Source organism: Pipra filicauda, unplaced genomic scaffold (genome assembly GCF_003945595.2).
Source record: "Pipra filicauda isolate LSUMZ 115617 unplaced genomic scaffold, ASM394559v2 scaffold432_size570946_pilon, whole genome shotgun sequence".
Lineage (NCBI taxonomy): Eukaryota > Metazoa > Chordata > Aves > Passeriformes > Pipridae > Pipra > Pipra filicauda.
In genome coordinates, this window is record NW_024104568.1 from 206,408 (window position 1) to 222,580 (window position 16,173).

General features: G+C 49.2%; 1 protein-coding gene and 1 long non-coding RNA gene across 5 annotated transcripts in view; one reads left to right on the forward strand and one right to left on the reverse strand.

The window, feature by feature from the left end:
- The window catches only part of PCDH10 (protocadherin 10), a 37,363-nt gene extending 26,645 nt beyond the window's left edge, over nucleotides 1–10,718 (reverse strand). For 3 of the 4 annotated variants that reach the window (XM_027744323.2, XM_039385762.1, XM_027744241.2), the window contains exons 1-3: nucleotides 7,079–10,718; nucleotides 5,482–5,540; nucleotides 4,802–4,908 (exon numbers count right to left, since the gene is read on the reverse strand). In XM_027744323.2, coding sequence (XP_027600124.1) covers nucleotides 4,802–4,908; nucleotides 5,482–5,540; nucleotides 7,079–9,676 — 2,764 coding nt within the window. In that variant the 5' untranslated portion in view covers nucleotides 9,677–10,718. The remainder of the gene's footprint in view (nucleotides 1–4,801; nucleotides 4,909–5,481; nucleotides 5,541–7,078) is intronic. The other variant, XM_027744401.2, reaches the window with a different exon arrangement.
- A 2,061-nt stretch (nucleotides 10,719–12,779) lies between these two features.
- On the forward strand, nucleotides 12,780–15,455 carry LOC120324138. The gene is made up of 2 exons (XR_005565171.1): nucleotides 12,780–14,061; nucleotides 14,941–15,455. It is a non-coding gene; the product is annotated as an uncharacterized LOC120324138 (long non-coding RNA).
- The last annotated feature ends 718 nt before the right edge of the window (nucleotides 15,456–16,173 follow it).

Genomic DNA, 16,173 nt, shown 5'->3' on the forward strand with positions numbered 1-16,173 from the left:
CATGTTTCAAAAGGAGAAAATCAAAATTTCTATGTGCATGAGTTTTAATTGGTTTGAAACACCATTTTGGTCAAAGCAAAAATTAGGCCTAAACACAATTATAAATAATGTTTCCTTCTTTGTTTAATTAAAGGAGAAGAACCATACACCAAGCCTTTAGAGCAACAAGTGAACATGTTCTTATGTATTACTGAGTAAATGATGCAATAAAACAGAAAAATACAAATTGAATGTTAACAAAGTATTTTTGCAATACCATTATTTTTTTTCCCAACGTGTGTAATTTTTTCAGAACTTTGCCTTGGAATTAAATGGCATTTCCCATTTCTTCTGTGCTAGTTATATGCAAGATAGGTGTGATGCAGGGAACCAGGCCTCCTTTTCAGAGCTCCATTACCAGGACAACTGGTTAGATTATCACTGAGAAAGTTACTCATTTCCCTATGATTCATGTTTTGTGTTGGTAAATACGGATAATGATATTAACCTCCTTAGAGGAAGACTTTATCTACTGAAGAACTGGACTTCATAAAACAGTTATTATCAGTCCTTCTTGCTAAATAATTGGTGCACTGCTTTGAATAAAATTGACTTAATCTGCATGAGAACATGAATAAAGACTCAAATATCTTCAATATTCAGCTCTTCCAAATCTCAGCTTCAAAGCCCTATCTGGACCACTGAGATGTGAACATTATTAAGCATGCAGACCAAGGAAGAAGAGAAAAAAAAGAAATAGAAACAGCCCTCAGCTTGAGTCAAAGCACTTTTCTAAGCCATTTTCATGTTCACTCTCACTTTATCCGAGATAGACTCTTTGCCCAAATGATCTTCAAAACAGGATTTAGTTGTCACTCTGCATAGACTTAGAAGGAATATTGGTTTTCTCTTTGCCTTTACCACTGACGTTCTTCCTCTCACTTCTCAGATTCTTCTCTTTATGGACCCTGAAATATCATAGCTCTTCTGCAATAATGTATACAAACCCTCTTGGCATTTACCTAATCTGTACTGAAAAGGTGTGTGGTAATGTTTCACCTTGAGCCTTTGTATCAGATCCCTACCAATTTCCTGATTTTAGGTCTCAGCTGGTCACCAATGCAAACTGTACAGCACTGCACAGGGGAGATGATCAAAAAAAGCTGATGCATTTTATAGTACATACATGTTCAGTACATCTACTTGGCTTCACATCTTGGATATTCCTTCCTGAAGTGCATCTGAGACATTGTGCCAATTCAGTGAAAAAAAGGATAATACTGTGAAGAGCTCTGCTTGAGAAAGCTGAGTAGCTAGTGAGCAACCATATGAAATAATATGATGGCATGAGTCCAGATCTTGCAGGACAGGTGTCTAATCATACAATTTAAGCGTACACACATGCAGAGTATTAATTGGCACCCAAGCCGGCAATTTCACGAGGGAGGCCAAGAATTCAATCAACCATGGGAAATAAACTAACCTCATGCTTAGAAATTACTCCTACAGAACACGACTGAAATACAGTGTGTTAATAATAGGTAGTAGTGTTGTGTTAGTTGTGTTTGTTCTATAACAAGTAGCAGGTTTTGTCTCAGCAGTTTTCAAAGAAGAGCACAAATCATTAGAACATGCACTTGGAGTTTGAGACACTCCCCCGCTTCGTTTGCCACAAACTTCCTGCACTTCTTCACCTTTGGAAAGTTACTTTTCAAAAAGCTCAGATTCTTATCCCAGTCTTTGAAATAACTACTCAATCCACAAAAATTAGGCTCTTGAGCCTCCCACTACTTGCCATTGCCTGCCAAAAGCAGATGGCAGTACTTTAGTACTTTGACAATGTTACGGTAGGTAAGAAGATAATTATGAGGCATTCATGGAATACTTTAATGAGAACAATATGAATCCCTTTCATACTTTCCAGTACGGTTAAACACATGATTAAATCAGTATTAAGAAAACATATTTTGTGAAAAGGTGAACTAGAATCTTATTTCAAAATACAATAAAATATTTTATGATACGTAGAACAGCTTAGTTCATAATTTTCACTACATAATTGTGCAAGATAAAGCTATGACAGGGTGATAGGTTTTCATCCTGCATGTTTTCCTTCCCAATTAATAACTGATCACAACTTTTGACAGCCAGCTCGGACAGCAATGGACAACTACAGAATAGCTACTTTTGTGCCACAGGACTGTTCATGGCTGATAGAAGTCATGTACAGAACTGTAAAAAGATGTTTTCCCAGCAGAACGGGCTGTTGACTGAAACTTGTAGGATATGAGTTTATATTTAGCACGCAATGTGAATTGCGTACTAAATATTTTTAGATGTTTTTGACAATAAATATAATGCTACACAATATCTGGTAATATCTTGAAAAAAACAGCCCAAACTCCTGCCATGTTTTCAATCAGTGTGTTTTCCTTCAGTAATTTAGACAGAATTGATTACAGAGCATCAGAACGACCGAAAAACTGAGAAGGCATTTGCTCTGGTATTTCCTCTACCCATTTAAGGTCAAACAAGATTTATGCCCTTTTTTTCCCCATAAAATTCATTACCAAAAGCTAATAGCAAGAGTAAACTTTTTATATCAAAATATTGTCATCTCTGAGGTCAAGGGGCGCATTCTTTGCATGAAGACAGCACAAATCATCCCAAAACTTACAGGAGAAGTAAAAAATATGTATGTAGAAGATTAAAGTAGTTTCTAAAGAGATTTATATTCAAATATTTATTTGGAAGTAGCATTAACAAAATGGTGCATGCAAATTATTCTCAAATCACAGCACCAACATACGAAATTGGAAGTTCTGTGTATTCTGAGGTTTCAGTTCAAACTGTTGATTGTGAGTAGACCAAACCTAATCTGCAGCTTTCATTATTTCCCTTGTCATCGCCATTGGAGACACAGAAGTTCATAAATCACATCGGATTCTTAAATTATTTAACATTATTTAAAAGTATAGAATAGATTTTTCCCCTATTTGATAAAATAGAAATGAAGAAGAATTTACCCTGCTAAGGACCAATGCCAAGTTTGACAAGTGTTCATCTCTGAGACAGACTACTTTTAAAATGGAGAGAAAGAATAAAGAGCAGAAGCACAACAATAACAGCACTGAATGCATCTAAAAGAAAATAGCTTTCAGTTGATGTGCAACTCTATGATTATATTCCCACCATCAGTCAAATCCAGCCCCTTCCGCAGATGTTTATTCTTTTCTCTCCTGTTTGGTTATTATGGTTCATTATGTTGAGGGACTAAGCTGATTGAAATGTTCATGGAGATGACTGCTGCAGTAAAATGCGTAAAAGAGAAAAAAAACCAGGAATGCAGGGAGGGCAGGAGGAGAAGGAGCTTTTTATAACTCGATAGCACTGATTGCTGCATCAGAAACAGTGCAAAAGAAAGAGTGGGGGGAGGCCAAATACATGGCTTTTTAAAACAACAATAAATCATACGCCATATATAGGCCAAAAATGAAAGAGGCTCTGTGTTCAGATGTAAACTTCTGGCAAGACCTGGTTTGTTGTCAGGTTCCCAGACATAAAATAGACACTCTGTTCACTTAGCATGAAGCCCTGCAAGAAGCAGGGAGCTCCGGAGACTCTTGGCTCTTCTCAAGTCTCATTAGGTCTGCATATTAATGACTTGCAGCAATAGAAAGGGGCCCTGTGGCAGCCTCCTCTTCCCCTGGTGCCTGGGTTTCCCATCGTTAAGGGCACAGTGACTACAGCAGCAAGGAAACAGGGGATGTTAACAGAGCCCGGTGAGGCAGCACTGCTGTTACAATACTGGGTCCCCTGCCCTGGTATCTTGTAAGATGGGGGGGTCAGGAAAAACAAAAAAAGGACAACTAGCAGTATTTTGTATGACACATTTGCAGCAAATCCTTATACATGACAGAGCACAGAGGAAACAAGGGGAAAGAAATCACTGTATTGAACTAAGATGTACCAGACCTGTGGAGGTTGTGGTAGGGAAGAAAGCACAGCATTTGTGGCTAAAATGCAGTGTGAGGGTGAGCGTGAATTCTAATGCACAGGCTCTGAACAAATGTTCCTTTCAGAAGCAAACTGACAGTATGAGAGCAAAGACAGCAAGCCCTGCACATGGGAATAACACTGCAATGTATATATTTTCTAGATGATTCACATCATAAGTCTTTTAAAGCCTTTCTTTCCTGTCAGGAGGGAAGAAATGTATTTAGCAACACCTTAGCCTTATTAACATGGAGATCACTTGCACTATATGGTGCCTCAATTTGAATCAAAAAACAATCCTCCAAAAATGCTAAGGTATTACATATTCAGAGCACCCAATGTGTCTCCACTGATCCCCAGCAAAAAAACCTCACTGTCTGGCTGTCATTCAATCACTGGGTTCTTTCTTTCCCTTGGGAACTCCCCCTTCACTTCCCACTGCCATGCCAGCTGAAGTGCCTACTAAACAAAATTGCTTAATGCTTTGAAATTCTGCAAATCTGCCATCAAAAAAAATGTACTATGAAATGTACCAACAACTGTGTTTTAATGTGCAGGAAGTTTTGCTACAGCAAATGATGCAGTATAACATACCAACCCTCTCCTACAATCAAATGAATAGAATAAACTCTGCCCCGTGAACAAAAGAGGTCCAAAACTGCCTCCTTGTCCAGGTAACTGCAGCAGCAAGCTGACTTAAACCCAGCCTCCCACACAATATGCTCACCTTTTTTATGTGTCTCTGGTATTATATTCCTATAAGTAACTGTTCCTTCTAGTCTCTCTACTTAAAGATCTACTATTTCCATTCTCTTATCAGACTTACCAGAGGATTGACCTCGATTAGTGGCATCATGATCACTGTCTCCTTGCTCACTGTCTCCATGACCACTGTCCTTAGAGCTTACTATGTCTGCTTCCTGGAATGCAGAACTAGACACAGAAACATCTTTACATTAGAATAAACATAAAAGAGGAACTCATAAAACATTCTTCCGCCATCACATGGCCAAACACGGTGCTGCATCCCCCCACCCTGCCTGCTGCACGGCTTCTGCAGAGGTGCTCTGCCCACCATAAACCAAACCAGGAATTTTCAGATCTTAGGGGTCTGGTTGGACGGGACAGCAAGGCTTATTACTGCACCTGGGTTTCATGTAGTCGGTGTAAGTAATTTGGTAGCATTTACTTAAGCTGGATAGCTGAATTTTAACTCAGCGAGACAATATCTTCTGGAAGACCCTACAGAAGCATGTTCATGAGTATTTGAAGCACGTTTTAGACTAATACAAACTGAGATTTTGTTCTCTTTTCAGTCGGTTTTGAATTCAGTTCAGAAAAGCTGTAATTCAAACTCATTTAGCCGACTGTGTCTTATTTAATACGTCTACAGACATTGGACTTCCCACTGCTTTACTACTGTTACATCTGCAGTAAACACATTTCTGCACCCCATTCAGACTTGCTAAAGCATGTGTGAGGAAGCCAAGGCTAAGGAGCTCCTACCTGTTTACTCGTCGGGGTCTGTCAACTAGATAACTGAGCTCAGCACGCTGATGTTTCGTCTAGGAAAAAAGAAAATATTGGGAAAGATTTTTAACTCTTGATAGTTGTGTAACCAACCAAGGGAGCTGCTCAGCATATTCACTATAAATGGTAATGCTTAGCTGCAAGTAGGCCTACACAATCTGTTTCTAGGATGCAAGGGGAAAAAACCCAGCTCTTAGTCATACAGATGGGAAGGCACGAGGGATTTTTCTGGGGTTTTTTGGGATGACATTCTGACGTTTTCTCACAGTGTACACTGTTGAGCATCACAAGGACTCCCACAAAAAATTAACATAACTATTTCTAGACTTGTGGACTACTTAGTCTGAGGAAAAAAACTTATTGTAATCTAGTTCTCAGCCTGTTTTTAATTTCAGTGTATAAAAATAGGGAGAGATGGTACTGTTATTGTACCCTAAGGAAAAAAATACACTGAGATACCCTCAAGTCATTAAAAAGACAGCAAAAGACAGAATTTTATAGACATTTCTAGGCAAGGTCAATCTTACAATCCAATATTAGAAATTTTACTGCAAAACATAACTCTTTAGAACATACATTCAAACCACCTTTTCCAGACTGGACAGCATTCAAGTTTCAGTTAAGAGAGAATGTAATGTTTTTACTAGTGCATAAGCCAAGAGGTACTGAGAAAAAGTATAAGCTAACCCAGTAGAAAATGATTAATGGGAGAGTAACATGGGGGAATATATACTTTGATAGAAATTCTCTACACACCAGGTAACACAATATAAGCAACGTGTTTGACAGGAAGGGACATTAGGTCTCAGCATATAATTTTATTGAAACTCTTGCTGCTTTCCTTTGCAAGTTCAGCTTTGTTGTCATAAAGAGCTGTGTAGATAGAGTAAAGAAAAGTCAGTTAATAAACCCTAATTCACAAATTAATTAAAGCTCCTGCTAACTGTAGAGATTGTCACAGTCCCAGAGGGGGTTTCCCCCAAAGCCTTACTTGCACATGCGAAGATTTCAGGAAGGAAAAAAGACATGGGTTTAACGCGTTTCTTCAGAACATGCTGTGATTACACCCCACTTCAGTCCTGTCAGCTGCAGAGACTGCGAAGAGCCGCAATCCCCACCCCCCTCAACCCACAGGCGACCTGCTCGCAGCTAACGCTGGCTCAGGGGGATCTCCGCGCCCCGGCCGGGGCCAGATTCCTTCAGAGGCAGCGGGATGGGGGCGGGGCGGGGGGGGAAGGCAGCAGGGGGGACACGCTTGGCTGCAACAACTGCTGAGCCCGGGTGGGAGGGAGCCGGCGGGGCGGGGGGGGTCTACCACGCACTCCTCTCTGAGACCGAAGGGCTAAAGCCTCCCGAATAGGAGAGGGCAAAGAGGGGAGTGAAGACAGACGGATGGATTAAAACGGAAAGGAAAAGGATGGGGAATGCAAAACGTCTTTCCCGCCAGGGGAGGAGGAGCGGGAGCTTCAGGAAAGCGGCCCGGGGCTTGGGGAAGGACGTCTGGGGATGGCTAGAGGATGAAGCCTAGCGGGAGGCGGGAGGTGTGTGGGGTGGCGAGGGGTGCCGTCCTTACCTCGCTAGACAAGATGCTGCCGTTGGAGATGATGTCGGGCTGCTGGTCGGCGTAGCCTGTGACGATGGCCCCGCAGGGGTTGTGCTCGGCGTCGGTGCTGCGAGAGGGGCTGCAGGGCTTGAGGAACATCAAGTCGGTCTTGGCGGACTCAGGGGTGAGGCAGACCTGGTAGCAGTAGTTCTGGTTGTGGTGGTGGGAGCCGAAGCTGCCCGACTCCTCCACCGGCACCTGCGCCGGGTTACTGGGCACGTTGGAGCTCTGAACCAGCATGATGTCCGACTTGCTGAGCTTCTTCTTGCGGGCCCGCGCCTGCCGGCTGCAGCAAGGGCAGCAGCAGCAGCAGCCCAAGCAGCAGTCGCTGGCCAGGCAAGTGTAGATATTGAGCTTCTTCTCCTTCTGGCAGCGCACGGCCAGGACGATCATGGCCAGCAGGAAGATAAAGGAGACGGAGCCCAGGGCGATGATGAGGATAAGGGTGAGGTCAAGCGAGGTATCCCCCCCGGAGCGGCTGGGGCGATGCTCTCCAGAGCCGCCGCCGCCACCGCCCCCCGCGCCCGTCCCCGCGCCCGGGCCGCCGCCGCCGGGCCGCTCGCCCGCCCCGTCCACCAGCACAATCTGGACGGCGGCGGTGGAGGAGAGCGGCGGCTGCCCGTGGTCGCGCACCTCGATGACCAGCTCGTAGGGGCGCTGCGGGTCGCGCTTGGCCGGAACCCTGCGGGCCGTCCGCAGCTCCCCGGAGCGCCAGTCCATGCGGAACAGCCCGGCCTCGTTGCCCCGCGCGATGCTGTAGGTGAGGCGGGCGTTCTCCCCGTCGTCCGCGTCCACCGCCGCCACTCGGCTCACCAGGTATCCCGGCTCGGCGCCGCGGGGCAGCGCCTCCCGCGCCGGGGTGCCATTGCGGCCGGGCAGGGGGCTGACGATGGCGGGGGCGTTGTCGTTCTGGTCCACCACGATGATGTGAACCGTGGCGTTGCCGGCCAGCGGCTGCGGCTCCTCGCCGGCGTCCCGGGCCTCCACTTGGAAGCTGAACTCCTTGAGCTGCTCGTAGTCGAAGGAGCGGAGGGCGTAGAGGAAGCCGTTCTCGGAGTTGATGGAGACGTAGGTGAAGACGGACATGCCCTGGATCTGGCTCTCCAGGATGGAGTAGGCGAGCCTGGCGTTGGCGCCCTGGTCGCGGTCGGTGGCGCTGACGGCGTAGATGTAGGCACCGGGCACGTTGTTCTCGCTCACGTACACCTGGTACACGGGCTGGCTGAAGCGCGGCGCGTTGTCGTTCACGTCGCTCACCCGCACCTGGATGGACTTGCTGGTGCTGAGCGGCGGCTCGCCGCGGTCCCGGGCCACCACCGTGAGGGTGTAGGCGTCGCCGCCCGGCTGCTCGCGGTCCAACGGCCCCTCGGTGACGATGGTGTAGTAGTTCTTGAAGGAGCTCTTGAGGCGGAAGGGCGCATCGCCCTGCAGCAGCTCGCACTGCACCTGCCCGTTCTCCTCCGAGTCGCGGTCCGAGACGCTGAAAAGGGCCACCACGGTGCCCGGCGCCGCCGCCTCGCTTACCGCCTCCTTGACAGTGGAGAAGCTGATCTCGGGCGCGTTATCGTTGGCGTCCAGCACCCGCACCAGCACCTTGCAGTGGGCCGGAACGGCGTTGGGCCCCAGGTCCTTGGCTTGCACGTACACCTGGTACACGCTGCTCTCCTCGTAGTCCAGCTCACCGCTCACCTCCAGCCGCCCGGTGCGCGGCGCGATGCCGAAGAGCTCCCGGGCGCGGGCCGAGATGTGGCTGCTGAAGGAGTAGATGACTTCGCCGTTCTGGCCCTCGTCGGGGTCCGTGGCGTTGAGTTGCAGCACCAGGGTGCCCGGCGGGGAGTTCTCCGGCAGCGACACAGTGTAGACGGGCTGCTCGAAGGCGGGGACGTTGTCGTTGGAGTCCAGCACCCTGACGGTGAGCAGGGCGGTGCCGGTGCGCTGCTGGGGCTGCCCGCCGTCCACCGCCGTCAGCACGTAGCGGTGCACCGCCTGCTGCTCCCGGTCCAGCGGCTGGTCCAGCACCAGCTCGGCGAAGCGGTTGCCGTCCCCTTGCGTCTGCACGTCGAGGGAGAAGTAGCTGTTGGGAGTGATCTCGTAGGTGCGCAGGGAGTTGGTGCCCACGTCGGGGTCGAAGGCGCTCTCCAGCGGGAAGCGGGTGCCCGGTGTGGCGCTCTCCGAGATCTCCACGGTGAGGTCGGGCTCCGGGAAGGAGGGAGGGTTGTCGTTGATGTCCAGCACCTCGATCTCCACCCGGAACAGCTCGAGGGGGTTCTCCAGGAAGACCTCCAGGTGCAGCAGGCAGGAGGGGCTCTGCTTACAGATCTGCTCCCGGTCGATCTTCTCGTTCACGTAGAGCACCCCGGTTTCCAGGTTGAGCTCCAGGTAAGGGCTGCGGGAGTTGGGCGCCGTCTGGAAGCGCCGAGCCGAAAGTTTTGTAATGTCCAAGCCCAGGTCCTCGGCGATATTCCCCACGAACGTGCCATGCTCCTGCTCTTCCTGCACCGTGTAATGGAGTTGGCAAAGGGCCCCCTCCACAATCCAGAGCAAGGCAAAGAGGAATAGCACAATCATCTCCAAACGGGGAAAGAGATCCCCCCTCCCCGACACCACCTCTTCCTCCTCTTCCAAAAGCCACCACCACCTCCTCCTCCTCCGAAAATACACACTACAGTGTGTGTGTGCGCGTCTGTGTGTGTCTGTGTGCGCGTCTGTGTGTGTGTGTCCGCGCCTGCAAACGTGTGGAGAGAGCGGGATCAGGGGAGGGGGGAAGAAAAGGGAGGGGGGAGGTTGATTTGGGGGGAGGGAGTGTGCTAGATACTATTTCTTCTGATTCATGTTAGGATTTTTCTCTCCCCCATCTCCCTCCTTTTTGTTATGGGTATTATTATTTCACACGCTGACCAAATGAAGAAGACAGGCGTCCCCACTTCATCTGTGATCTTCGAAATAAATGACCAACTAATAATAGATATTAGCTGGCTGTAGCTAGAGATACACAGTAGCCCGCTTTTATTTATTCCGAGAGTCTTGGCACTGCACCGCGGCAGCAGCAGTGGCGGTGGAGGCAGCAGCAGCAGCAAATCCCAAGGAGGAAATTTTTATATTTCAAGATTGTCCTCGGTTTGTCTTCCTGGTGGGAGCTGGAGGGGTAGATGCTGCTGGAACAGCCGGTGGACATGCCCTCTTTAGATGGAAGAAAAAGGCAGGAAACCGCGAAATTGGAAAAAAAAATTACCTGCAAAAAGATTTCATATAAAAAAAAAAAGGCAGAGAACAGCTTTGCTACCCAAAAGTTTCATTCCCTGATTCTAGGATTTCCTCTTTTTCTTTTTCCTTTTTTTTTTTTTTTTTTTAATGTGAGGATTTCAGATTTTTCTCTCTTCTATTAAAGGTCTTTCATTTTCTTCTTTTACTGGTATTAGTATGTTCATCATCATCACTCTGCTTTTATGGATGTGTCGATCAGGGTGTTTTTTTTTTTTTTTTCGTGTCTTGCTGCTTTCGCGTCTAGTGCCTGTCTCTGTATCTGTGTCTGTCTCTGCTGCTGCCGCTCGCCTCGCGTCCCGGCTCCGCTGCTGCTCCCGTTCCCGCTCCCGGCTCCTCTGATCTGTGCCGGCGGTTTCTGAGCCGGCACCGCTCGGCTCCGCTGCTTTTGCGCAGCGCGAGGCCCCTGCCAACCAATCGGCTGCCAGCACCGCCCCCGGGGGCGGTGTCCCATTGGCTGCGGCGCGCGTCAGGCAGGTTGCGTCACGGGCGGGCGGGCGCGCGGGCACAGCTCGGGCGGCGCGTCCCGGGGATGCCGCGCTCCCTCATCCTTCGCTCCCCCATCCTTCGCTCCCCCATCCTTCACTCCCTCAGTCCCTGCCCGCTGCCCTCCGTCGGTGGCTGGCTGTTTCTCTCCTCTCCCCCCCGCCCCTTCGCAGCCGCTGGACCGGGAGATCGCCGCTCGCCACCGGCGCGCACACACACACGGGTAAACGTAAACAACCGTGCTCCTCGGAGAGGGAGTTTCCACTCGCCGCCTCCAACTTTCCTTTCCAGTAGCGTTTTTAGAAAAGGCATAAACAAGGGGGGAAACTTGGGATTACTGTTGTTCCTTTCCCCTCCCTTTGGCTAACTGGTTCGTTTGGTAATGGAGAGAGCGCAACTTTCCGTCGTTCGTGCGCACGGTGTTTCCAGCTCCGGCCAATTTATAGTATCACAAGCCTGAGTCGATATTTTCCGATTTCCATTTTGGAATTTGCTCTTATGTAAGAGGAGACCGTCGAGTACGTGGGAAGAGGGAAACTGGGAATACTGTGTGTCACTGGGTAGTCCGGGTGGCGTGTGGAGGGGCATTCCCGGGGTGGGGGCTGGCAGGGAGAACCGGAGGAATCCAAGGGAAACGCTCCAGTACGGGCTGTCGGTGCTGGCTGAGAGATCCACGTCAGGCTACGGAATGAATAAAGTAGGAGTGAAAATAATTGAGTGTTGTAATTCTTGTGAGGGTCTTTTTTCACCAAAAAATGTTATTGTTTTTGAAGAGCAACAAGAAGCAGGGACGAGCAGCTCCTGCTCTGACCCCATCGTTAACCCATCGGTCAGCAGCGGCTTCCTCCACACATCTCAATGAACTACACGCTCAGGCGCGCTCTTCCCGCAGAAACGCAGGAATCCACAGTAAGGGGCGAGGCGCCGGCACAGGTTTCCCAGAGAAGCTGTGGATGTCCCATCCCTGGAAGTGTCCAAGGCCAGGCTGGACGGGTCTCTGAGCAACCTGTTCTAGTGGGAGGTGTCCCTGCCCGTGGCAGGGGGGTGGGAAGCAGATAGTCTTCACGGTTCCTCCCAACCCAGCGCATTCCATGATTCCCAAGCCCGGATCCCTCCGTGGGGTCCCACCCCCACCCCGGGCCGCGGCCGCACTCGCGGGCGGTTGGCGCCCCCCAGCGGCCGCAGCGCCGCACTGCGCCCGGGCGGCGCCGCCCCCGCCCCGCGGGGGGACAGCGGGGCCCGGCCCCGCCGTGGGGCCCCCGCGGCCGCCGCCCGGCACCGGCCCTGGCGCTGCCTGCCCGAGTCCCCGTATCGCTGCCGGCATCGGCGCTGCGGCGGCGCTGCTGCTCGGCGTGGCGGCAGGCGGTGCTGCCTGGCCGCTGGAGGGGGGAGCGGGGAAGCGGCAGCCGGCGCGGCGGGCAGGGAGATGCGCCCCCTCCCCTTCTGGCCCCCCAAATTACATCCTGTGGTCCCCGGGCCCCAGCACACCCTTCGGCGCTGTGGCAGCGCGGGGCACAGCCCGCGGGGCGACTGCGGTGGGTGTTTTCCAGGGAAATGGGTTTCGTCAGAACTCCCCGTCTGCTCCCGCTCCCCGCTGGATGCGGACGGGGATCTCGCTGCGCTCCCCTTCCATGCAGAAGCGCCGCCGCCGCTCACCTGCCCGTGCGCTGCCGCCAGCCCCGGGCACGGACAGCGGGGATCATCCCCCTGCTTCCCGGGGGGCCGGGGGGGACCCATCAGGCACTGACCGCCACTCGGGGCAGCCCGACTCCAGCCCGCCCTCCCCTGCCCGCCGCCGGAGCTCCGGAAGCGGCACCTCGCCTGCCTTCGAGGAACGCAGGCGAAACCCGGGGGACAGAGCCCGCCCGTGCCCGTGCCCGCGTCCGTGCCCGCCTCCGGGGTCGGAGGGAGCTCCGGAGGAAAGGGGAGCACATCCCCGGCCTCCCCACGCGCGCTCCAGGCGCGACACCCACACGCGGCTCCTGCAGCGCCGGCGTGATCCGGGGGGCACAACCACGCGAGGACACACAGATTTATACTGATACACGTCTGTAATCCCGGGGGGAGCCACCTCCCCCCTCTCCCTCCTCCCTTCCCTCCCCGCGGAGCTGGCAGCCTCGGGGGCCCGCAGCCAGGGAATGCGATCTGCCCCCGCGATTCCAAGCGCAACCAGGTCTCCATTTTGGGTCTCCGAGCCGCGCCTGGGAAGCGGCGGGGATCCGCGGCCGTCCTCCCGCTAATGCCGAGTGACAAATCGCACTTAGGCGATACATGAACGAGAAAATGATTTATGGATTTTCACGACGGTCTGAGGCGATGAAGTCGACATGAATTATCCATCCTAATGTGCAATATATCATTTTCTAATAACACTGGGTTAGCCCTAACGCTGCGTGCTGCTCCCTTCGATAGCAGGTATCGATTTCATACACGGTCCGAGCTCTGGCTTTCCACCGGACACGCACCTCCTGCAGCACCAGCTGAGCTCTGTGTATTTACCTCTTCCTAAAGCCCAGGGCTATGGACGGACCCCTGACACTGTGGCCTTTAGTTTTTCCATCTGTCATCATTTAATTTGGCAATTTCTTCGCCGAATGAAGACTAATCTTTCGCATCGCTGCATTTCACTCTGTGCTGTGATTTAGAGATGGAAATAGATGATGCCAGGTCTGTAAATCCCTCGTGCTGATGGGGATGGCACCTGGGTAAGTCAAACCTTTTCCCCCTGCCAAAATCCTCCTTGGCACCCCAAGTACAACGGGGCATTTTCTAGCAAGGAAGACAGATGCTAAATCACACTCCTGCTCACCCAGAACTTTCCTGGCACCTCGATTTACCAAATCTCACAGATTATCTTAAAGATGAAAAACTTTGCATTTAATTCATACATGCTGGCAGAGTGAATCATTGACACAAAAAAACCTGAGTGCATGTGCATAAGAGGGGGAAGAGCTGCCAGATCTGGAGGGGGCTCGGCCCTAGATGCAGCCTGTGTTAGTGCCCCAAGGCCAGGGCATCCCCTCTCCCCCACCCAAGTTCTTTTGCCCTTCATCACAGAGTAGCGATGAAGTCATAGTGACATAAGCTATGAACATTCCCAATTATTTCAACGGTTCCAAGTCTAAAATATCACTTTGACATTAAGAAGGACGAACAAGTCCTGGCCTTACATGAAACAGTATGAAACAGATATAGGAAAGATGGAGGTAAATGCATTAATTTGGGGGGGTTAAATAAGTGATTATTGGGGAAGAGGTGAGGAAATGCTTAATTTCTCGTTAGCCAAGTGTAGTATTTCCATTGTTCAGACACAAAAGAAGCCACACAAGTAAGGAAACACACAAATGCTGTGTTCTGGAATAAACAATCAGTATCCTAACCTGGAAAATCATATTTTAGGGTGTAGAAAGCTAATCCCCATTGTTTAATTAAGTCACCAAAATAATCTAGTTCCATTTTAGGTATCAGTCTTGGTTTTAGGCTGAGGAACATTGTGGCTCTTTTAACTGTCTGGATGTTAAAAACACACCGAGAAATGGACCCCCTGCCCCAGCCTCCTAGATTGTCATTACTTGGTTTAATATTAATTATCTAGGTTTAAAAAAACGGTAAGAAAACCCAGCCCAGTTCTCCCTCAAGAAAATAACAGTTCACGGTGCGGGAAAGATTACTGGAATCAATGATGGGAGTAGGATTGTAAATAAGAAGTAAAAGATAACACAGTTAGAAAAAGCCTGCATGGCTAACAGAAAGATGTATATGTCCTACCCATGGGGCCATAGGATGAAATCCTACTTCAAAGAGAAGTCGATACAGAACAATTTCACAAATCAACTCAGAGGCCCGATTAAGGTTATTTGTATCAGAGGGAAAGGTTCACTGCCACCACTCCCTCCATGGATTTCTCTCTTAATTGCCAATGAGGAGACAAAACAGGAAGCCTAGACAATTTGGCAAATCAATAAAAAAAGCCTGCCTTCATGTTTGCCTGAGGAGCAGTCTGTGGGTCAGATCGATGTAGAAGCCACCAAAGTTCTTGCAGAGGTCACCAGTGATTAAGACATTTTCTGATGGCTTTTAAACAGCACTGGAGCCAAACATCTGCCACGGGGTTGCAGATGTAAGCAGAACTGGAGATACGATGTTAATCATCATCCTCACGCTTACGGGAGTTCTCCTGGTGATAAAAACAACTCATCGTATTTATGACCTTAGACAGCTGTTTTAATAAGCCACAATAAAGTACGACTTTATTACATGCTCTGTACTCCTTTAGTGATCAGATATGATGGAGCGTCTCCAGAAGGTGCCGGGAGTCTTTCTGAGTAAGAGTTGCAGTGGATGCACTACAGTCCAGAACAGAATTACAGTGGATGCATGCTATAGGAATTTCTTAAGGACAGTCTTCTGCCTCCTTTTCCTTGCCCCCAAGCATTCTTTAGAGATTTCAGGGTGACTACTCAAGCAGCAAGAGGCTGTTCAGTGTGAAACAGTAGATTGGTACAGTCTACTGCTATTATTCCACCTTGTCTAGCTTGAGAGTCTATCATAATGTTTATCACAAAAAAAAAGAAATAAAAATCCCAGCCTGTTTCATTGACTTGTGGTTTTAGCTGATTCAAGTCTGCATTGAAATAAACACAAGAAAACTATTTTTCCATGGTTTAGCTCTGAACATTTTCTAGTAGTCAGGCCTTTTACTATGTCCAGATCAGAGCAGCCAAGGTCCCGGTCACTTCAAAACACTTGTTTCTGTATGCATGGCTTTACAATAACCAACATTGGGCCTGATTCCTGTGAGCTTGTCTCATGTCCCATTATGATTCATGTATTAATTAGTGACAAATCTGACAATCTTTAACTTCATGGTTATTGTCATGCTGTAGATACATTATGAACCAATGAAAATTACTTTATACAATGTGATCAGTCAAAAATACATATTCCTTTTATCTGTTTACTTGCAGACAAGAGGTGGCATCTGTATCTAACTTACATCAGAGAAAATATTTCTTAACAAAAGACTTTTCAATAAGGCAGATTACTTATCATCCAGGTAGAATTTTCAGAAAGGTAGTTTACTTCATCGATAGAAACCTGGTATTGAATCAGATGAAAAGCAAAATACGATCACATTGATCTGGACAAGCATCATCAAGCCACTATATTCTCTCTCTCTTTTTTTTTTTTTTTTTTTTTTTTTATGATATGGCTCAATCAGCTGCACCCGTTTCTTTGAACTTCATCAAAATGCAGTTGACCTGTATCTGAATGCAACAAATGCTGCTAAGCTTGAATGATTACAAGAGCAAATGAGG